The 24,283-nt window shown below is 47.7% G+C and overlaps 1 protein-coding gene across 1 annotated transcript; it reads right to left on the minus strand.

Annotated features, from left to right (window-relative positions):
- Positions 1 to 306: 306 nt before the first annotated feature.
- Positions 307 to 23,812, minus strand: CDC6 (cell division cycle 6). Its single transcript, XM_078609499.1, has 12 exons — positions 23,658 to 23,812; positions 21,129 to 21,302; positions 19,638 to 19,955; positions 17,998 to 18,197; positions 14,053 to 14,231; positions 11,906 to 12,012; positions 10,291 to 10,430; positions 8,180 to 8,277; positions 7,041 to 7,102; positions 5,761 to 5,960; positions 2,579 to 2,719; positions 307 to 1,969 (listed from the first exon to the last, which is right to left on the minus strand). The coding sequence occupies exons 2-12, from the start codon at positions 21,298 to 21,300 to the stop codon at positions 1,877 to 1,879; spliced, it is 1,710 nt and encodes a 569-aa protein (XP_078465625.1). The 5' UTR covers positions 21,301 to 21,302; positions 23,658 to 23,812; the 3' UTR covers positions 307 to 1,876.
- Positions 23,813 to 24,283: the final 471 nt, after the last annotated feature.

Here is a 24,283-nt window from a genome sequence, read left to right on the forward strand (position 1 = left end):
GAGCAACCCAACGTTCCTACCAGCTCCCTCCGCAGGAATGTGTTTTTAAGGCAGTGCTAGTGACTAATGTGTTGAGATTGTTTTGTTATTTGTGCCTGTGCACCGCTGCCACCAAACAATGTTTAATTGAGGAAGCTGGCTGGGTGGATCACATTTAAACAGGTGCTGTGAAACTTTAAAACCCACTGGGCTGAAAGCATGGTGTATCCAGTCTTGTAACCTTGTGAATGCAACACCAATAAGAAAGGCATTGGCCAAACATACAAATGCAACACTGCATTGAAAATCCATGACGAGGCAATACTATTTATCCTCATAAAAGCATTTATTTAAAATATTAACACTGTTATTGCAAACTGTTCAACATCACAATGCACACACACACACCACCTCGCATGGCCAGAAAGCTCACTTAATTGATACACTATTGAATTAGTAAAACATAATATGCATTTCGATCATAAGCATACCCATTTTAGTTTGGCATTCAGAAGTTTTCACGTAAAATTTAAGTCATCCACACCACAATACGTAGCAATTGGATTTTAGGGACTTTTTTTCAATATAAAACCACAGATAACACTAAAATTACACAATTAAGTTTCATGCCAACAGGTTAATAATACCAAACAATGATTTGGATAATACAAAGAGACTGTAAAATAGCCATGATGTTATTCAATTAAATCTCAATCAAAATTGAACGTCTCCATATTTTACAAACATGAATGGGAAAGTGTGTGCTGGGTATTCAAAAAAGTTGATTATTTTCAGCAAAAAGTATCCTCAAAACACTTCACGTGCACACATCCGACGCTGCCACACCGCAGCGACGAGGTTCATTATACTTTCACAAGTCACGGCATGAGTTTCATCACACATGGAAATGTATTTCTGCTTAAGATTGAGCAGTTCTCATCTCGATGGCCTCTAAGCCAGTGATTCAATTTTCTTGATGGGAGAGCAAGTCTTTGTCGAGCAGTGTTCTTGATCGCAAGGCCCACAGGGACAATGGCGCACCCTGGTGGCCTTTAGTGCGGCATCTGACGTGCAGCCCCCGAAAATAGTGAAAATACCCCCCACCGTCGTGCTGCTGTCAAACCCCAAAGGATTTAAATGTGTGGCGGCCTTCACACACACACACTGATGTCTTATCAGTGAAAGTGGCCCCCAGCTCTGAACATTAGTGCAGAACGCTGTTTTAGTGGATGACCACTGTTGACTTCCCAGTGGTACTCATTTAATAGGACTCGGGAGATGGTTGGTTAAGCCAACCCTGAACTACTAATTAATCTGGACACCTTCCAAAGGTTGAGTTGAACGCTCGAACCCAGTGCCACTTGGCACGGCGGTGATGTGTGGATTTCATGTTGCGCTTGGAAAAGATACATTATTCACCATTCCACACTGGTAAAACAACCAGCAAGCTGCAAGTCACAATAAGAACAATGATCAACGGTGTTTCCTTTAAAAGAGTTTGGAACAAGCCAACAACGTCATAGCAATATGGGCCACGCGGATGTCAGTTAACTTCATAGGTTTGAGAATTGCTGCTCAGCTTTGAGCCCAACGTGAATCGTACTCAATTCACAAAGCAACTTGTCAACAAGATCAAACTTGACAAGCTGGCACGGAGATGGCTCCCAAACGACGTGGCGTCCTCACCTTTGCCCGAGCGCTATATGCAATAAAATCGCCTTTCAAAAACGGCCTTTAAAAAAAGTCAACCGACTGAAGTTTCGCCAAAGAAACAACCTCATCGGTGGAAGGGTCGATCGTCGACATCGGACCCCCGCGCTGTCGTCGTTGAGGCTCGCTTTGAGATAGCGGCAGCAGCAGCAGCGAAGGGCGTGGAGGAGGTGGAGGCGGCAGCTCCCTACTTGGGGATCCCGGCCTGCAGGATGCTCGAGAGGAGAACCTTGTCCTGGAGAGCGTGCTCCACGTCACTCTGGTCGATCTTAAACGACACCTGCCCAGACACAACGGACGTTACTTCACGCGCGTGCGTGCATGCGTGCAGCTCTCAGATTGAGGTCGAGTTAAAAAGGGTCTCTCTTGCCCTGCGTCGAGTTTCAAAGGCCTTGTCTTTAACCTGGCTGAGAACTCGAGAAACCAGAATTAATCTCAAATGATGGCTTTGCGCACAAAGAAGATCTCATCAGGCCACCATATCCAATGCCATGGATGTCATCATACCTTGTCATCAGTTCCTCCCTACTGCCAGATCAAACTACTATTGTGCAGGAGATACCCGACATCTAATACCTGCTGCTACAGTATCCCGTCATCAGAGTATTGCGCTCTAGCTCAAGGTTGTTGACCTCTGTGTGTCACTCCAATGTCCGTCGAGATAAAACTACCATCCTGTACACACGTTCAAACCTGCAACGACCTCCTGTTTCTGATCACGTTACATGCCCTCCTGCCACGTACTACCCAGAACTTCTGTATAACGCGCCATGTAGTTCACTTACTCGTCTTGCTCTGGGGGATATCGAATTCCTAATTTCCGAGCACGTGTGCTGCACGGCGATATAAATATAATTGTTTATCAAAAACAACCGCCAGCGATCGGTACCTTCATGAGGCGAGCCTCCTTGGAGTTCTTGATGGTCAGGATTCCTCGGGCCTCCAGCAGACTGCACAGAGCCAGGCACTCCGACTGGTGCAACCGCGCCATCTGGTGCCTCTGGCAGACGCCGGTGTACGTCTCGTGGATCTGGGGACACGACCAAAAACCGATGTCAGACCTTGACCCCCGCGAGCAATAAGGGAGCATCAATGATGGCCGATGTGGCACCGATTTTATCGGTAGGACTCCCTTCGTATAATTTATACTGTAAAGTACTGCGATGCCCTCTTTAGTGGGGGCGAGTTTTTACTCGAGAAATAATAAATTGAATGAATGGTATAGACACAACAAGGCAAAGGCTCCCCCCGTATCGCCTTGAACAGACTGTTGGGGCGTGTGCCGAGCGAGGGGGCACCTACGCAGCCCGGCGTGGTGCACAAGGGAGTGGCCAATTCCATCTGTCTCCCTCGTGTGGCGAGGTTTACACAGCACACCAGCAGGTCGTTATTTAAGGCTGAATCGACCTAGGAGAGCCCCAGGACCAGTTCAAATATTTCTAAACCGTTATTGACCACGAGCGGGAATCGAACTTGTGTCGCCAGGTTCGTAGCGCAGTGCGCTAACTGCTACACTCCCGCTACTGGTAAAGTGTACACACGCATTAATTCCCAGCATAACTTGTGGCGAGTTCCTTATCCATGATTTCCCGTCCAAAGACGTTAGGGACAGGCCACTAAGGGGTGATTCACATCCTGCCGATTGTGGGAAGTCATGAACATTTCTGCATGGATCTAGATGCAGTTCCCGGCAAAAACAAGCAGCCGGGTGCACACGCAGTCCATAATCAACAGCTGCTACAATTTGACAGCTATCAGCATGCCTGCTAAAGTGGGCATGGCCAGGGGAGAATCTGTGGGCATGTGCTGGAAATGTATTTGCATCCCTGGTGGATTCTAAAACTATAAAATATTTTATTTTACCAGGTAAGGCCCACCTAGAGGAAACCAGAGGACCCAGGATAAAAATCCACACGACCACGTGGAGAGAAAACACGCAAACTCCAAATATACAGCAGGCGCCAGGGTCGGGATTGAATCCACGATCTCCTGCATACCAGGCGACACAGTTAACATCTCGCCACCACGGCGCCCCATGCCCAGAACTCGCAGACTCTGAGCCGGTGGGAAGTTAAACCCAGCGTGACGGCAGAGCGTAGGAAGGTGCGTCACGTGCACCCACTGGCAACACTTGTGTGCGCCCTCCCGACACTGCTAATCTCCGAGCTGCCCACCTGATTTATACAAGCCGAGTTGGGCTGCCACTGTCAATCACGCACGGCGTTTGGCTCCGATGGCACTGCGTCCTCTGGTGCTTCAGTCAGCTTTGCTACATACGCGTCACCGACTCGAAACGTTGGGTACGCTCGCAAACTAATGTTCAATCGAGGGGTTCTCCAGGTAAAATAGTTTCGACAACAGAAACGTCTGGCTGCCTGCCGTGTGTGACGGGGCTGGCGATGAATGTGTGGAAGCGGATCGAGAGTTGGCAGGTGTTGCCAATTACCGTTGTAAATGGGGTGCTCTGCAGCTGCCAGGAAATGTGCTCATGACATCTCACGTTTGGCAGGATGTCCCAGCAGGGATGCAATTCTACCATTAAGAATATATATATGCAAAGTCTCCAAGTAAATTTATTAAAACTTTCAATATTTTCACCCAAATGACTGATTCTACAATGAGTGCCAAAGATTGGGCCTTCAAACAAAGCCTATCACACCACGGTGGCGATATGTTAACTACCGCGCCTCGTTTACAGGAGGTCGTGGGTTAGATCTCAACCCGGCCGCCTGTATATTTCGAATTGGCATGTTCTGACTGTGGTCACATGGATTTTTCTCAGAGTTCTCTGGTGTTTCTCTCCACATTTACAAACATACGTTTTGTGTATTTGGCTGCTAAAAATGACCACGCGATAAGCCACTTCGTTGAGCTATTATTTGTGGTCAGATTTCTTGTGAAAAAATGCTACATAGCTCAGTGACCCTTACCTGGTAACATAAAAAGTAGCCGAATAGCTGCAAATCAACATAATCGACAACCACATTAGATCATCGTCACTTTTGTCTAATCCCATTACGCTATTATTTTACGGAACTGGGGGCGGTTCTCATCTGCAGTGGCAGCTCCTCGATTATTGTCTGAAGCAGGGAAAAACAAGTTGTCATTTTAACGGACCCTTGAAATTTAGCTTTACATCAACAAAAAAATAAAGCTAGCCCATCAGTTCCAGGTTTGCTAATGGTCTGCGATGTATTGCATACACGCACACACACCTATATAAATAAAAAATAAAAATTTTCATGGAATTGAATAATTCATTCCTGCAACTAATGGGCCTCAGAGATATACATATCCCAGTCGTCTTTGTTCACATCGGTCAATTGATTAAATGTTTTATATATATGTTTAAAATGAAACAAACCCGTTCAATTATTTATCACCCACAATTTGCCAGGGCACTAAGTATTTATATATTTTATTATTATTATTTATGATAAGTGGCAATATAATGTAGTTTCAAAGGTTAAAAAGAATGTAAGCAGTCAATAAAAGCACATTTAGCTACGATTAAGACATTTTTTTACCCCAAATTTTAAGGCCTTGTTCTGGCCGACCCCGGCATTTTTATTTAACCACGGCCAGGTCACCCTCCCAGGTACCAGGCCACCAACCCACCAGACCATCCACCCCAGGGTCCAGGCCTCCCACCCCAGGTACCAGGCCACCAACCCACCAGACCATCCACCCCAGGGTCCGGGCCTCCCACCCCAGGTACCAGGCCACCAACCCACCAGACCATCCACCCCAGGGTCCGGGCCTCCCACCCCAGGTACCAGGCTACCCACCCACCAGACCATCCACCCCAGGGTCCGGGCCTCCCACCCCAGGTACCAGGCTACCCACCCACCAGACCATCCACCCCAGGGTCCGGGCCTCCCACCCCAGGTACCAGGCTACCCACCCACCAGACCATCCACCCCAGGGTCCGGGCCTCCCACCCCAGGTACCAGGCTACCCACCCACCAGACCATCCACCCCCAGGGTCCGGGCCTCCCACCCACCCCAGGTACCAGGCTACCCACGGCACCCCAGCTCACAGGCCACACAACCACCAGGTCACTGGCTCACCTTGCCAAAGGTGAACTCCCTGACCTTGCCACTGCGCACCAGCATCAGCAGCGTGATGACGAGCAGCTTCTGCTGCAGGGGAAAGCTGCCGCCATGGTCCCCGGCGCGTGACGCCATGGGGCTCCCGTAGACCTCCGAGAGCACGGCGGAGATCTGTGGGAGGGTCACCCTGCGGGGCACCGTCGTCGTGGGCGCAGGGCCTGCATTCGCACAAAGGAACCGCGGAGGGCCATGAGAATCAGCTACCGCACACACACACACACAGGTGGACCGCGTACTGATAAAAATCGAAGCCCCCACCCCGCCCCCCCCAATTTTTTAATTGCAATCGCCAAGCAGCGGTCACTTGAAGATTTCCCACACATTTTTACGAAGCCATTTCACAATCAGAATATTTATTTATACTGGTGGAATCAGAAGAGCTATAAAGCTATTTTTATACATGTCAAGTAGGGGCAGGTCACAACTTTACAACAACAAATACAAAAACACGAGAGAAGTGCAAAGTATAGGAAAGGTAAACAAATCGCTTAAAACATACAAATAAAATAAAGCTATTTTTTTTTCTTACCAGGTAAGGCCCACTGAGACAGAAACGACCCAGCCAGATATTATAGCTTAATAAAGCCTCTCATCCTCATCGGTTGTTACAACCTTACATGGCCCTTCAGAGGAGTGATCATCACATGCTAATACAACTATGAAATGTAGTTCTCCATGCTCGACTGTGCCAAATTAAGTGAAACACCAAACGTAGTGACTTTTGGGCAATTGCTGGTGTCCAGGCTGAGAGAATCAACTTGCTTTGCCTAAGACGCTGGTTTAATCTGCGGTGACTGCCCCGGTTTGAACCCATGACCTCGGCAGAGATGGCAGTGTTCTCAAGGCATTAGCCCCCAAGAGCCAACTGGCTACCTCCTGTCGTTAACATGTTAATTAGCCAGTGATATTATAATTAAGGGCACATGCCCACTATGTTCGAATGTTATAGCCGAAATATGTCATTACCTTCAACCTAAATATAATATTTACCCGAGACACGAAATTTTACTCTGACATATGGGGGGGGGGGGGGGGGACAATGGTAGATATTGAAATCACTCGGCAACCCCCCCCCCTCCCCCCCACAGGAATACATCACGAGACATTAAATGCATTCAGTGAGAAGAGGAATAATATAAAACAACGTCAATTATTATGATTGTGCCACTGCACTCTGCACTGTAGGGCCTTCTTAATATTCCGAACAGAGACTGGGCGTTCTTGCCTCCCTCCCTCACCTCCATTGGGGCTCAGCACCGTTTGCTTCCTGATTTCGCCTCCAAGTTTTTCCACAGCTCGCCTGCCGTGAGAAATAACAACGCTCGGTGAACGGGGGAGGAGATCATCGCAGTGAACAAACAAGGAAGAGGGAGTCAAAAGTGCAATTCAAACATTGAAGGGATGGACGGAAATCCTGAGTGCTTCACACAGCCCATCCCACCGTGGTCAATTCACTGCTGGATGAAAGGCAGTACCCCCCTCCCCCCCCAAGCCGTTAACCTCTCCATGTGCAAGACATGCTACTGTTCTAAGAACATTCTGCCATCTCCTGGCCACCACACCGTTCAAGCAGAAGAGGTGGGCAGTCAGAAGAAAACCAAATGCACACATGGTGAAATCTACAGGATCTACCAGTCCTGCCTCAAATGCATGAGATACAATTGAGCATGAACGACACAAAAAAAAAAGATTATAATTTTTATAGACTGTAGGCATGTACAACAATTGCATGCATAGATCGGTAATTGGGTTCCGTAACACTTAACAGAGGAGTCAACCCAACAACCACACGAGGTCGTGTACCTGAAGCTGATGAGCGTGACTTCCGTTTGATTACCGAGTGAAGCGCACCTTGAAAAGTAGTAAATGCAAAACCTGTCGGGGTCACCGTACGCGGCGCATTCTGGCACCACAATGAACCGTACATTCATTTAAGTTGCATTTTCCTTTTTTACATCGCCCAAATTAAACAATCCGGAATTTTTCCGTGTAGCCAGTGGCAATCAGACTCCACTTGGGAAACGCAGAGGATTCTCAGCAGTGCCCCTCAGTGCTGTAAGCCCCTCCCCCTGAGCCATCCAATCCACTCAGCACAGCATGATGCATGCACTCAAAGATCCCAATACGGCCTTAACAGCCCTAATAGGTGCCATCCTGGTGACACGCCTTGGTCGCCTGTGCCTTCCTTCCCCGTGCCAACGTTCACACACCAAGCCAGGCACTCGTTCAAGGCAGAGTCGAGCAAGGAGAGAGTTCAGCGCTTCCAATCCGGTCGCCACCGATGTTAGCTGCGGCCAAGAATCCAACTCCCGGTTCGTGGCGTGGCGAGATAATCACTGCGCCACCGCTCTCCACGTGCATGAACTTGGGCAGTTACCTGCAGACATCGAGCGCCTTGCGGGCATCCCCAGACATGGCTGACACCTTCCTGGCGCAGAACTGCACCGCGGCCGGGTCCACCACACCCTCCTTCAGCTGCAGCACAGAGGGGAAACGGCAGCGCAGTTAGTGAACAGCAGCAGCTAACCACGACAATCAAAGGACCCTCGTCAATACGTGCACACGTATTTATACGTGCGTGTGTGTGCGTGCGTGTGCCTGTTTAAGAGGTACTACCGGAGGGAACACACAAATCCGAAATCCAGCCGGGAACACGAAATGCCAAATTTAAACAGCAAACACGATTCACAATTCTGCATATGCATTCTCTAACGTTCAGGAATCGCATCGCAAACATTTATAACTGTTATCCAAAAAGGTAAACTCCGAGGAAGTTATTTGACAGTGGTTTGCTTTGTTGATGCATTTTCCGCACCTCCGATTAGCACGGTTGGCTACGTATGGTGCAAAAGAAGTTCAACACACACACGTAAACGTGAGCGTGCGATGCGTTGTGATGCAACGCTCGCCTTCTCGACAGGGTGTGCAGACGACGCCGTGTTCTTACTGTCGTTTTCTTGAGTACGATGTTCAAGAAAATGTTCTCGCGTAATGGAATTGTCATTTCAACATTATTTTATATAGGCACTTCATAAATAGCTTGGGAGGAGCAGTGTATAGGTTTTGTTTGGGGTTGGTCCTATATATAATGTACGGTTCTGTATGATGCAATTAGCATGAATGACGCAAGATAAAATGTATAATCATCATGAATAAAAACAGGCCACTCTCCCACAGATTCCAATCATCATACCAATAATCCAATCACACATTTGCATTATACAAATACATTAACAGTGGCGAATGGAATTCTATAACGAGATAACCACGCTCCTTAGCACACAGAGTAGCAACAATTGTCATCCCAGGCTCGCCGTGTCTTGGAAACTAAATGCCATTCATTTAGCGGCCGCAGCAACCGATTCAGAACTTTCAGCATGACAGCCATTTATTCAGATGGAAATTGCTTACAACGCATCATTAAATGAAAACGTCTTGGCACTACATCCAAGTCACTTGCTGCACCAATCCTTCACACCTCCAGCAGGCTTTGCCAAAATTCATCCCCTTGCGAGTGACCTAGGCAGATTGATAACAGCTTGCGCATTATCCGCTTATGTGGGGTGGCTATGTGTAGGTGGTGGAGACTCTTGGCGCAAGGTACACGGCTGGGGATCCATGCATTGTGGGCTGCTGCTTGTGTTGGCAAAGTGCGTTAATTATTATTATATAATAATCGCACCCCCGTATGGTGCAAAATAAGTTCAACATGCATACATACATACATATATCGGGTGTTGGCCGAGCGTGGCATAGCAGTAGTAATCGTTGCTGCATCGACTTGCAGTTGAGTCTAATCGAGTTCATTAATTGGCCGACAACACCTCTATATATATGGAGTGCAGCAGAGCTTGGGACATTGTTGGCAGCGGCTCACCGCGTGGCTGCCTTCCTGCTTGCCTGTGGCTCCGAGTCGTTCTCTCTCTACGAGAGCGAGCGAGTGCTGTGCGGTGCGTTACAAGTTAACATGGTACTGGTAGTAACCTCCTGGTTACACCAGCCCACAGGGGATTATTCGGTCCGTCCGTCCGTCGTGCATCCAAAAATGGGAGGGGTGGGGCTGGGTGGGGAGGGGCTGGGTGGGGCTGGGAGGGGTGGGGCTGGGTGGGGAGGGGCTGGTCACCCCGTGGTGCCCTTATAAAACTCCAGCAAAACGTCGCACTCAAAAATTGTAAATGTTGTGGTTTCACTCTTCAACACACCGGTGGGCTAAAGTAGTGAACTATTTGTCTTTTGTCAACGTGACACTTTCTTTGCTGATTGGCCGTGTCGGGTGGTGGAGGGTTACGACACATTTATAAATAACACGATCTAACCCAAAAACCTTTATTATGAATAATATTGGTCGCGAAAGCCTACGTGTTAAACTGCCCTGATTTAGATTGCTTCGCCATTATCTTCCCGAGTATTTTTACACGACAGCTAGAGAGAGGAAACTACAATTCCCGGAGAAAATCGAGCCTTATATGGCGGATACCACATGCTTACCCCCGATAGCCGGTCCTGCAGAATGGCCAGGATCTGATCGCGGGAATATGGAGGGAAGTTGACAAGATGCGGCTGGTGGCTTCGGAGAGCTTGCAGCCGTGGCAGGATGCGGTCCGTCAGGTCCAGCGCGTTTGCCACCCCTAAGGGACGGACAAAAAACAGCAGGGTCAAGCACTGCTAGTGATCAGCTATTCAGGCTGGTACGAGCCCCGAGGGGTGGTATGGTCAGCACTGGCTTCCCCAGAGTTGCCCATGTTCTCACATTACACCATCCACTAATTTAAGGCCGTGTTGACCTCGGTGAGTCACAAGGTCCGAAGTTCACATTCTGCCTAACATCTTGCGCCGTTCCTGACAAGGACTGCAGTCCCGTGTGTTACACTACCACTCTGGCGTGTGTGCGTGTGCCCGTAGACATGGCAATATAGCCACAGATTATTGGGAAACGTTCCGTTAGTGAGCACCTATTAAAGCAAGAACACCAAAGGTGGGGACGGTCAGGCATCACGTCTCACCACCTTTTGTCTTACCAGTGCTGATAGTCGAACACCACATCGGGTACTCATTTTAGGCCGAGCCAACATCAGGGAGGCCCAGAATCGGTTTGGATACTGCTTGCCCCTAGTCGAAACCAGGCCACCAGGTTTGCAACGCAGCAGATCTAGAAAAATAATAAATGTGCCTGAGCTCTCGGAGCCTTGAAAGTATCCAGTGATACTATGTCAATCCTTCCTCGAAAAATATAAAATAAAAAGCATTACACTGACACTGGATGACTCCTGCATGAATTGTATTTGGATCCCACGATTCCACGGCGTCCAATTCCTACAAGAATCAGAAGTAAATACCCATTAATTACAATGTAAATCCTATCAGGGTCATCGTGCCACCTAGTGGCGACTGTTGGAATTTTGACTTAAAGCTTTCCTGACTGCAGGAATTCATAATTTTTTGGGTCTTTCGGTAAAGCCACGTAGATAGAAAAATAATAATAAAAATATCACGACGTTTCGATCGCAAAACAAGCAATCGTCATCAGGTGAAGAAATATAGCGGGAGAACTACTAAGGCAGGAAAAAAGATATTTGTTCCTGCCTCAGTAGCTCTCATGCGATCTACATGGCTTTACCGAATGACCCAAATACTGTTGGAATTGCCAACGGAATATCGTTTGCATGGAGATTCTGTTCGCGATTCTCTCAAGCGTCAAAAGAATTCCCCCGCCCCCACCCATTCCGTTCGATGGGAATTCCTGCGTCTTAACTGGGACGGAATCCTGCTTGACGAAAAAATTGTGGAGTTGAAGCGATGCACGCTCGTAAATTTAGCAAGCGTTGCATAATGAAATGCTAATTGTGAACGGTAAATGCACGCAATGTGAGAGAACACGGGTCTCCTACTTTGAGCTGAAAGACGCGGTGGTGGGGATTATGTTAATTTAAAACTTTTGAGTTTTTCAATCATTTGCCACTGACCCCATGGAACGTTTAAAGTAGGAAATTGTTTTTTTTCCCCCCGCAAATGGCGTTCATTATTTGCTTTGTTGTTCCTTCCGCCTCTCGCCGTCGTCCAGCAACGTGTGTGCTGTGTTGAGGGGGGGGGCGGCAGTAATTACCGATGAGTACGAGGCGAGAGTTGGGAAGAGCTGGCCACTCGAACATGGTGTAGAGCACCTCCTGTGCACGGCTGTCCAACTGGTCCATCTCGTCCAAAACCAACACACTGCACACACGTGCACCAAGACAAAAAAAACATCCCCCCCCCCCATAAATCCTTTCTAATAATGGTAGGGCGAGTATTGTTATAGCAAGCACCTATTAGGACCGGCACGGCACCTTGCTGATCTCGTCAAGGAGCATAAACCATCACGTGAACTCCGGTGATCCTCACAGCGGCTTTTGGCTGGCGATCGAACAAAGAGGGTCACTGCTTCGTGCGTGCGCTTTCAAATGAGCTTCTGTGGCCGTCTGGAACGCCCTTCCTTCCGATGTTAGGTCGCCACTGGAGATATGCACTTTTAAATCTAGATTGAAAACGAATTTGTTCAGAATTGCTTTTCGAGTTTAGTTTGTCCTTCCCACGCACGTCTGATATGCCAGTTGGCTACGTGTGGTGCGAAAGAAGTCCAAGATACATACAAGGGCCAGCACCACTCCTTTTGTCTCCCCAATGCTGCTGTTTACAACACAACACACCAGGTACTCATTTAAAGCCGACTCGACCTAGCGGAGGCCCAGGACCAATTCAGATATTCGTCACTGATGTTGGCTGTGATCGGGAATCGAAATCAGGTCAACGGGTTTAGTGTAACGCGCTAACCACTACGCGATTGCTCCCCCCACTGCACACACACACACCCGGGAAACCCTCGTTTAGGCTCATAGGCTGAGTATAGGAGCCAGAGATTTTATTGGTCACCTCTTAATGCCAGACCGTAAGAGCATTATGTGCCCAGTACCACCCCGGGTAATCCTGCCGATGCGTACACAGCGCAATTTTTTAAGGTCAGGATTAATGTACATTACATTTAACTCGATATACATATCTCTCTCTGCTCGCGCTTTAAATGGCATTTGGATGCGCAATTAAAAAAATGAAACGAAGAGTGAGAAAACGAGAGTGCGGATTCCCATGATTGCATAATCATTAAGAGGATCGTTAGTTTGTCGTTTGCTGCTCTGGGCGAACGCTGGTGGATTCTCGCCGCTGTGTGACGAGCCATCGAATTCCCGCACTCAGTCCCAACCTTGGCAGATTGGTCACAACATGCAGTCCCCCCAAGTCACTAATGATAAAACGGTGCTCATGTTGATGAACAAATTAGGCATCGTGAAAAGAAGGATATTGAAAAGCCTCTCTAGGATTAAGGCCAGATATTGGCATGGTTGGGCACGCCTGTTATCCCAGGAACTTTGAAAAGAGGGTTGTGGTGGATCGTGCAGATTTCATCATTTGTTGCGGGAACCAATCTGCTGGGCTTCTCGATTCCCACGGGTGGGAGGAAAACAACCGACGAGAGTTACCTGGGAGATCAGATGTTTGACTCAAAAACAAAAACCGAACACCGCAACAGTGCGATGGTAAAACGTGAGGTTGCATAGACATCTTTAGACAGTGATGGCGTCTCGATTGATTAGGGCAGTGTTCTTCATTGCAAAGCCCACAGGCCACTGGCGGCCCCTGGAGGCCTTTCGTGCCGCCCCCGACAATACACAAATGTACAAACACCCCATCGCAGAGGTCGCAAATGGGTTTTGATTCCTTACCCGTACCCGGCCGCACCAGGGTCGCAAACGGGTACCTGTACCCGTACCCTACCCGATACCCGGCTACTCGTACCCGGCCGGGTATCGGGTAGGGTACGGGTACCCGATTGCGACCTCTGGGATGAAGCCATGTTGCAGGCGCGGGTGGGTTGATTCTAGAAACTTGAATTGTGAGAAGAGACAAGACGTTGGGAAATGAGTGACAAACGGTTACTCACCAGTGACTCACGGCCTACCTGTACCCGGCCGCACCAGGGTCGCAAACGGCTACCCGTACCCGGCCGGGTACAGGTAGCCGGGTATCGGGTAGGGTACGAGTATCGGGTACCCGATTGCGACCTCTGCCCCATCGTGCTGTCAAACCCAATTGTTTAAAATGTGTGGCGCCTCACACTGATGAAGTTTTATTAACAAAAGTAGCCCCTCCCCCTCTGAAAATTAGTGAAGAATACTGGTTTATTGGGCCTCGTTTGATGGGGTGCGGCATTTTCCTTACATCATGGGCCCCGATTTGGTGACAATTCTCTCCAGCTGCCTTGCATGGTCTCTGCTGCCAGCCCCAGAGGTCTTCTCCCCGGCCTCTCCGAGCTTGGACAGGACAGCCGGGTACACGGCTTGCGACGAGGTCAGCGGCATGCAGTTTAGGAAGACGACCCTTGCACTGCTCAGCATCTTCTGCACAGGAAACACACGAGACAGATATGAGGATTAGGTGGCTTGCTTGCACATTTACACCATTTAATGCCGAATCGAATAAAACAGAAACATTATCCTTATTCCCCCTCTACTAATCTATACTTCGTATGTTCGTGTGGACCGTGTCATTGCTTGCTTTGCATCTGGTCAGTATGTATGTTGAATTTCTTTTGCACCGTACGTAACCCACCGTGCTCATCAGAGGTGCAGGGTGCTAAATCGGAGGTTCTGCCCATCAGGTGTACAGGGCTCCATCACATTTATTCCTGTATTTCAGTCGTATTACGACAATGTATTTTGTTGACTGGGAAGTGCTGCTGCTGCAGAGCACATGACTTACAATTGAAAGGCCACGTGTTGTAATCATTGCTCATCTCAGTAGCCTTTACTTGAATCGATACCGAAAAGGGAATATTTATTGTACGTTACTTGACCTTGTCTGCAAACAAATCCCACACCGCCAAGCGAGGCGGTGCTGTGGTCGGAGTGCCGACTCTCACCGTAGGACGGTGGAGAAGCCCCAATCCCACTAGGGCAGGGGTGGAGGGCAGGGGTTGGCAGCCTGTGGCTTCGGAGCAGCGCTTAAAATGACTGCAGTGCAGCTCTTGAAAAATTGAGCTTTGTACCGAATTCGAAAAAAATGGCTCTTCAGTGTTATTTTGGTTGCCAACCCCTGACCATGGGCGTTCAGTTTACCACGGTAGTCCAGTTTACCATGGGCAGCAGTCGGCAAACCTGCGGCTCTTTAAGGTTTGCTTCGTCACGTTATTTATAAAGGACCACCATCTCGTATTCACATTATTGCATTGCGGCTGTTGAAAGAGGTTTTTTATATATATATACACACAGAATTTGAAAAATAAATTGCCCCTCTTGTGATTTTGTTTGCCGGCCTGTGCACTCGTGTCCACGGTGCAAATCGTACCTCTGGAAAATCAAAATTTCTTGTCAACAGTGACAAGAAATGTATCATTTCCAGAATATCCAGCACTCACTCAGGGTCACCTCATTGGGCAATTTGAGCGGCAGACGCTAAACAAATGCCTTGTTATTTTATCATGGAATAAAAATGTGCAGCCATTTGTCAATCCACTGCAGGATGAGGGCCTCCCTTACGAAGAAATAATTACACGCTGTTCAGTGCGCGTTCGTGAAGGGGTGCGGGGGCTGATTTAGACAGTACTTGCCATTGATGTTTGCCGTGGTCAGGAATCAAACTTAGTTTGCAGAGTTCATAGCGCAATGTGCCAACCACTGCAGCGCCGCTCCCCTCTCTCTCTCTTGCATTACATGTACATTACACATAATAGGACCTGTGTATCTCGCCGAATTGGTTAAACTCTAAAATAAATATTATAATGCTGAAAGCATCAATCTAGCCTCCTGAAATATTCTCATGCTCAAAGAGTCAACCTAGCCTCCTTGTGGTCACACGCTTGCCAGGTCACCAGGTTCAAACAAGAACACGTCTCTACAAAAAACACACCACATCACGTTTCGGCGTAAAGACAACAGCCCTCGCGTGACATTGTCCTCAGCCGGGGCACCGAATGAGTTTTCCCAAACAAAACTGCCTCCCACCGAGCAACCAACACGTCAATCCCCAGCCTCACTATTCCTAAAATCCATTACGACATATTTAACAATTTCAGCGAACAAAGTGACGCTCCTGCAGTGCGAGCATGCTTGTGAAGATATAGATTGAAATACACTCTCTGGCGTGTATGCACACGAAAGGTACGTAATATATGAGCTAATCAGACATTCAATGGAGCTCCATGTTGGGTGTCAAAACAACCGTGACTCACGTTGGTCTGAATTGCTTAGAACTCGATGTTTTACATCGGTTTTTTAATGTTGAGTAAATCTGCCACTGCGCACATCCGTGCTCAAAGAGCGTGATTAAACTGTTCTTGCCAAACACACATTACAGACATGTGCCAAGTTTCCTAGCCATACACAGCACTGCTGAAAAAAAATGTCTTACCCATTATGTAAAAATAACAACAGCAGCATTGGGGAAGACACCACTGCACTCCTGGGATTACTAAATTAGGAAATCGTCAACAACACTCTGTCCAATAGATCCCATCAGGGCTATTAGGAAATCTGTAACAATTAGGATATCTGTAATCAATCATTCTGCAGACAGGGCTGGGCATCACACAAGGTCACACACGCCCAAGACAATAACCGGTGGTGCCACAACGATGCCTGCTGGAGACGACAGCACAGTTGTTATATTATAATGCTCAAAGAAACGTGCGTTTCGATTATTTAGCGGCTATAAATTTCCACACAATAAGCCACTTTGCCGAGCCATCATTTGTGGCCAAGTCACTTCTGGAAAAAGCTAATAGCTCAAGTGGGCTTTACCTGGTAAAAAAAATAAAAATTTAGCGTGATTGATTTGCCTTTCCTTTGCACTCCTACCGTGTTTTTGTATTGTTTGTTGCTGTCACGTTTCGAACACCCCCCCCCCCCAACTGGGCATCTATAACAAAAAAACTTCACATCTCATTGGATTCCTCCAGAATAGATATTCTGATTCTGAAGTAGGTCTAACAAGGCAGTCTCACTGCATGAAGTGCTATAAGCAGGCTATATCCAGAAATCATTGTACCATGCAGAGCAATTAGGAACTGGTCAAAAGAAACGTCGGCCAGAGTCGAAGGTCCGCACAACGCAAGTCCCAGTATGAGCTCTCTGGACCATACTCAAGGAAAACTTTCGAGAAATGCTGCAACAGACGGACAGACGAATGAAGTTCGTCACATATTGTATGGATGCTGGGTTTGGCTCAGGCACTAAGTGTGATCTACGGTTGTTAATCCAAAGCCCAGAATTTTTTTTCACTAATAATCTACATTACTCTGAAGCCAGGGGGTGCTGTAGCTCAGGGAGGCTGCCACCGTCATCAACAAACTTTTAACGAAGCAAGTCACCACTTCGGAGACATCATTCGCACGAGCAGGCCATTGCGTGCCAACCATCCAAATTTGCCTAATTACCTGCAAATTGCTCAATTGGAATATACAGAGCAATCATCGACCCCCGCCCCCTCCGACTGCAAAAACTTTGCAGGACCCTTCTGATAAAGAGTTGTTACTTATACAGCTCTGGCTGTGTGCCACGTGTAGATTTATACCTATGGCCAAAATAACCCAGAATCTGCCCGATCTCATCAGATATCAGAAGCTAAGCTAGACCGAGGCCTGGACACTGCTTGAACAAGCAACCATCGTGAACAACAGCTGATACAGGCTGTGGTGTTACATGGTGGGCAGTGCTTCAAAATCCATTATTGCACTGCACTTCTATGATCCAACATCTTCGCTCTCCGCTCTAACTGAACAACACCGACCTGCGTGGTGGTGAGATGTTAACGCCCTCGCCTGGTATGCAGGAGGTTGTGGGTTCGATCCCAACCCTGACGCCTATATATTTTTGGAGTTTGCATGTCTCTTTCTCTCCGTGGTCGCGTGGATTTTTATCCGTGTGCTCCGGTTTTTCCCTCCACAATTAGAAACATGCCTTTAGAGTATTTGGCTGCTTTAAATTTCCACAAGCCACTTCGCTAAAAAAGAGCTATAAATTAGCATAGCTCAGTGGGCCTTACTTGGTTAAAAAAAAAATCAAAAAACCTTCGGTCAATGACCCGCACGGACAATCCAGCAACGGACTGACGCCAAAGGCCGTGCTTGTATGCTTCGCGAAATGGACAGTTGGGCGAGGGCCAGCTGACCTTCATGCTGTGCAGGATGTGCTTGAGGCAGGCCGTCTTGCCGGTGCCTGGCGCGCCCGAGATGTAGAGGCTGCCGGGCACCCGCGCCACCACGTGCTCCTCCACGAACGCGACGATGGCCGCGGTCTCCCGCTCGCGACACAGCAGCCGCTCCGGGTTGGCCGTGTGCAGAGCCTTCTTGGCGAGCGCATAGCACTCTCCTGCGCACGTCACAAGCGCCGCGCGGCAGCCATCGCGTTATTCCGCGCGTCTGCGGAAATACTTTATCCGTGCCCCTATTTTTCCACGGCTGCCTGTATATATGTAGGCAACCAAGCTCGTCGTAAACCGCAAAACGCCCTTCTGATTATTCCCCCATTTTTTTGCGGCTTGGTGGAATTCATCAATCGTGTAGTTTTTTTGTTGTACCGTTTGTTGTTGTAACTTTCTGAACCCGTCCTTACTTGACATCTGTGGTTCGTCTTCTTGGTTCTTTCGGTAAAGTAACGTAGAATTGAAATAATAAAATAATAAAAATAAAACATAATAAAATAATTCTCATTCAGTCATTCAGACTGTCTCCTCGACAGACCTGTTCTCCACCTGAGGACGGCTACTTGCGTTGTGGCCGAAACGTCGTGAGAATTATTTTATTATGCTTTATTTGTATTATTTTATTATTTCAATTCTACGTGACTTTACCGAAAGAACCAAGAAGATGAATCCCTGCAGTCACGAAAGCTTTAAATCGAAATCTGTGGTTCGATTGGTCAAGGATAATTAAAGATTCCGATTCATGAATAAATTAATTCGACCATGGGTTACATTGGGGAATGCATAATTATTCCTATTAATTGCAATGGGTTCACAGATATACGACTTTTGCACATTTCTCAGTGGGATCCGGAAAGTTCGCATGGGTACCGGTTCCCTGCAGTTCTTTTTGAACCCAAAATTGTATTTGTATTGTGGAACGGTGGCTGGTGATGGCTACGACACCGAGCAGCAATTATTCCTCTGCCAGTGTTCCCAGCTACAGTCCGATGTGCCAAAATGAAAAGAATAATCATGTTGATGTAACATTTTCAAGCGGTTTCCAGAAATGTAACTGCAATCTGTGAACAGTGAAATGTGTCGCAACCCTCAGAAGTATGGATACCCATTAACTCACATTAGTTTAACCCTTTCCCATTCCGAAACATCTGCAAGTTGCAGGGTGGGTCTATGTTGAACTTTTTTCGAATCGTCCGTAGCCAACCGTGCTAATCGAAGGTGCGATAGCCAGCACCAAAACTGTTGCCACGCCCTCCCGCATGGCATTGAGGGAGCCCCGTTACGTCTTCCAACCTGAATACATACCGATAAAGTGATTTTAATTAACCGGAATTGGAAAGGATGAATTCATTAGGTCTGTCGGAAAGACAGCGCAAGCAGCCGTCCTCAGGTGAAGAACAGGTCTGTCGGAACGACAGCGTCTGAATGACGCTGTCTTTCCGACAGACCTGTTCTTCACCCGAGGACGGCTGCTTGCGTTGTGGCCGAAACGTCGTGAGAATTGTATTTTATTATGTTTTATTTTTATTATTTTATTATTTCCCTTCTACGTGACTTTACCGAAAGAACCCTGCAGTCACGAAAGCTTTCAATCGAAACACACCCACCTTCTTGTCGCACGACCCGCAGGACGGCCGGCGTCGTGGGCGTCCTTTCCGACGAGGCGGTGGCTCTCTCCCGGGCGGCGCCGCTCTTCGGCGCAGTGGCCCCCTCTCCAAGGCGGAGGGCGCCCTGCTGCTTCTCGATCGGCGAGATGACGCGGAGGGGGTTGGGTGAAGCTTCCTCGAACTGCAGCTTCTTGCGCGTGGTCAGCACTGGCGACTTGAGTGCCGCCGCCGCCGTCACCGCCACGGCGGCGTTCTCCTTCTGTCTCTTGGTGGGCGAGCATTCCAGCAGGTGCGGCACATTGAGGGTGTTCTCCTCTCCTGCGGGGTGGGACCGGCCATCAACGTGGAGTCGTCAACCTGGAGTTACGCGACTTGAAGCTTGATGACTAAATTATCAGGTACCTTTTATTTATTTAGGGAAGCACCGAATGCAGCACAGCATGTAGGCCGTTTGCCCCGAATTAGGAGTGTTGTCGCACGTACATGCGGGTTCTCTGTGTACTCGTTGTTTAAATTAATGTAGCCTACACAACACAGTTGTTTCTTGTTGTCAGCTGAGAGGCACTGCGGTCAGAGTGCTATGGTTAGAATCGTGGTACTTTGGTCAGCATATTTTTACGTAATTGTTGGCGCGAGGGGCGCGTCAGCAATATTTCCCACCCCGTTGTTATCAGGGCAATCAGTGGACTCCGTCAATATTACTTGTGTACATAAATAGCCAATTACCATACTTGGAGTTCCTCATTCACTGCCATCTCTCACATAACTTATCTCAGTCTGCGTCCAGGCCAGTTGGTTTTTTTTTAAATGAACTCTACGTTCGAGCTGTGAATTAAACTCCTAATTGAGGATTGATTAATATCAGAAACGTTCTAAGATCGCTCTGCTGTGAGGGGGTCAACAATGGTTGTCATTTTCAACACTGAGATTATACAACCACCACACGATCGTGCATCCCAGATGTTAAAATGACAAAAAGATGTACAATGCTTTCAGCTGAGCCGCCACCAAAGCTTGAACGCACTAAGTGGTTAATTACAATTGGCGGTACTGTAATTAGTGTTGCGAGACAAGTGAACGAAACAATGCAGACAGAACACACACATTTTAGAATGTAATGAGCATTTGCACAAAAATAAAATAGATATATGCAGCGAACATCCCCTTCTGTACGGTATTCCCTCGTTATTCATTAACGTGCTATACTAGCGAATCGCATGTGTAACTTTTACACGACTGCCCTGAGACAGATAAAGTGATGAGGTATAAAGTGAGGAGATAAAGAGATGTTGATTTAACATTTTTCACATATTTAACAGCTCATTTACATATTTATCATTATCCTCGAAATTTCCTCTTCGCGGGCATTACCGGAACATATCCCTCGCGAATAACGAGGGAATGCTGTACACTACAGTGGCCATCCCCCCTCTGTACACCAACTAATCAAGATTCACAATCGCTTGTGGCTGTAACCCAACCTTTCCTTACCGAGGCGCTTGCGGGGTGAGAGTGGCTGGCTGAGCCCCGTAGCGCCGTTCCTCCCCCTGTTCCCACTGCGTGGGGTCACCTCGAGCTTTTCCTTCCGCGCCGGTGAGCGCGTCTTGCGGCGTGGAAACGCGATTGCCGTCTGCACGAGGGAGCACTCGGCCATAGCTGACATGTCTGCACGGACACGCGGTGACAGCGGATGGTGAGAAATGTTTCACGGTACCGTTGGGGTGCCACGGTGGAGAGATGTTAACTACCTCGCTTGTTATGCAGGAGGTCGTGGGTTCGATCCCAACCCTAAACGCCTGCTGTAAATTTTGAGTTTGTGGTCATGTGGATTTTTGTCCGGGTCCTTCGGTTTTTACCTCCACATTTGGAAACATGCATTTAGAGTATTTGGCTGATATGCATTTTCACGTGATAAGCCACTTCGTTCAGCTATCATTTGTGGCAAGGTCGCTTTTGAACAACAGCTAAATATCTCAATGGGGCTTCCCTGGTAAAATAAAGCATAGTTTTTTAAATATGAATAGTTTATAGTTTTACTTAGTTTGTTTACCTGGATAAACATCAGTACGAGACAAACAACCGAACAATTGGGTGCTATGCTTGTATCGTTACGAAAACAAAATTGATCCACGGCATCGCAGCAACTTCATTGATTGTATTTGTTGGCGAGGGTAAGAAACATTCAACTGGTATACGCTTCCGAGACTAAACAATGACCTAATCATACTTGGTCCCACCTACAAGACAAAGCTTGTCACAATAGCTCGTGTACAACAAGCACTTGCATATTTAAGGAACATTGAAATTCAAGTGTATTAATACAACTTGGGAAATCATGGCAACACGGACACAAAGTGGCATCCTGAATCCTCATCATATTCTACAAAACTCATTTAATTTACCTACAAATTATTACTTGACATTTTGAATTGAGGATCTTCCATCGCCAACATTCTAACCGGGCCAAAACTAAAATCGGCAACGTCATGGCATAATCGTACAGAACAAGGTCACACAGTGCTACTCTTAAGCAGTGGGCGAGTTGAGGAGAATTCTAATTTCCCCCATACGACAGCATTGGAGCACCGGCCACGACTGACATCAGTGCCCTTGTGATATCAGAACCGATCCTGCCATCGTGAGTGACATTACACGGGGCAGGGCCTTCATCCACCGGTATTTTTTTCATGATCATGAGGCTAGTCGCTAAAGTGGCACTAACGGACATCCACAACTCACACAAAGGCTACAAAAGTCCAGGCAAAGGAGAAGTTTCCACTTGAGAACCACGTGTTCTCGTTTCCACGGGGGAGCGAGGCCCCATACGCTGTGAATTTTTAAATACGGCGAGAAATTAAAACTGCTGTGGATACTAAAGCACGAGGTGACATTAGCACAGCAATTAAAACCACACACAGACAGCATCGACTGATGAGGAACATTCAACTGGTTTTGACATAATTATATTCTGTAAAACAAAGGTGAAAACCATTCTTTACCAAAAGCTGTAAATCACAACACAAATGACTAAGGTATTAGTATCATCCGATTGGTATTTAGAGTGAAATTACTTTGCAGATTCGCTTGCTGTTAACAGGCACAACTTCACGCGATGTAAGTACGGTACTGTACTGCATACTAACTCGATTTGGGTGTACGTACCCTCGATGTTGGTGGTAAGCGACTTTTCTCTCAACCTCAAAACCGTACTAGCCGACTCAATAACTGATGATGTCGTCTAGATAAGTGAAGGTTTAGAAAGCCAGGGTTCTTTGGCGCTGAAAGGGCTCAACCGTTCGTGAAAGCGCGAATCGGTGGCGCGGCACGGACCGTCGATGGGTTTAGGCGCGAAATCAACAATCGACAATTCTACATTCCCCGGCCACAAGCTTAGCTCTTATATTAACACACGAACAGCACAATCAGCTCTTATATTAACACACCAACACAGCACAATCTAGCACTAACATTCTCTCTCATACACCGTACAGTAAAGTTTGTTATTACAGGTAACATTTGCGTACGTGGAATACCGTTGTACACGACCGACTCTCATTGTACTCATACAGGAGTGTTTTAATGGTGAAAAATCTAAGACAGCTCTCTCAAACACGCACTGATCGATAAAATAAAGGCTTCTTCGTCGATTCAAAGACTATTCACGCACCGACACCGACGTTTAAGCCATAACCGGGATTCGGTTCGAACCTAGGCCGCGTGGTCGATGGCGCAGCGCCTCCGGCCTTAATTCAGTCACTGTAACTAATCCTGAGGTAAGCATTGTGCGCGCAAACTAAGCACACATAGCGTACACTAACAACGACTCGTTAGTTTTAGTAAACAACGGGGTCAGTTTTTAATCCGCAACGCCGCCTTGTTGTAAACGAGAAGCGTGCTCGGTACAGTGCGCGCCAAATCACCACCCGCTTCGAACGTTACCTCCGCGATTAACTTGCTTCAGCAAATAACACGAACAACAAACATAACACACCGCTACCGTCTTCACGCCGAGGCACGTACCGGGGAAGGTGGTGGCTGCCGGTGTTGTGAGGTTGTAGAGTGTAGAGTGAGTGAATGAATGAATGAGCAGGAGGAGACGACCCGGGGCTGCTGCTGCTGCTTCTGTTGCTGTTTTGCCCGCGCTCGGCTCAGATCGCAATTTCCCGCCAACACGCGTGACGTCAGTTTGGCGCGAGTGCTTCAGCCAATGGGATCGCTCGGTCGGCGGGCGATCGCTGACGTCGCGAAAATGTCGCAACGCCATTGGATGAGAACCCCCCCATCACCCCCGTGCGCCCCCCTCCCTCCCCTCGCCCCTCCCCTCTGTGGGCGGAGCTATTGAGGGAATAAATTATCGGGTTCTTGGGTTTCTCGTGGCGGTGGGAGATCATTTACATAACAAAGGTTATTGTTATTCTTGGTTCTTTCGGTAAAGTCACGTAGAAGGGAAATAATAAAAAAATATATAAATATATTATTTCCCTTCTACGTGACTTTACCGAAAGAACCAAGAATATGACTCCCTGCAGTCACGAAAGCTTTAAATAAAAATGTTTAAAGATTATTGTTGTTTTTATTTGGGGGATCGATCGCGTAAAATAACAAAACTTGATTGCCTCGTTAAACACCGCCACCACCCGACACAG

This window comes from Lampetra planeri, chromosome 2 (genome assembly GCF_965212315.1).
Source record: "Lampetra planeri chromosome 2, kcLamPlan1.2.h2, whole genome shotgun sequence".
Lineage (NCBI taxonomy): Eukaryota > Metazoa > Chordata > Hyperoartia > Petromyzontiformes > Petromyzontidae > Lampetra > Lampetra planeri.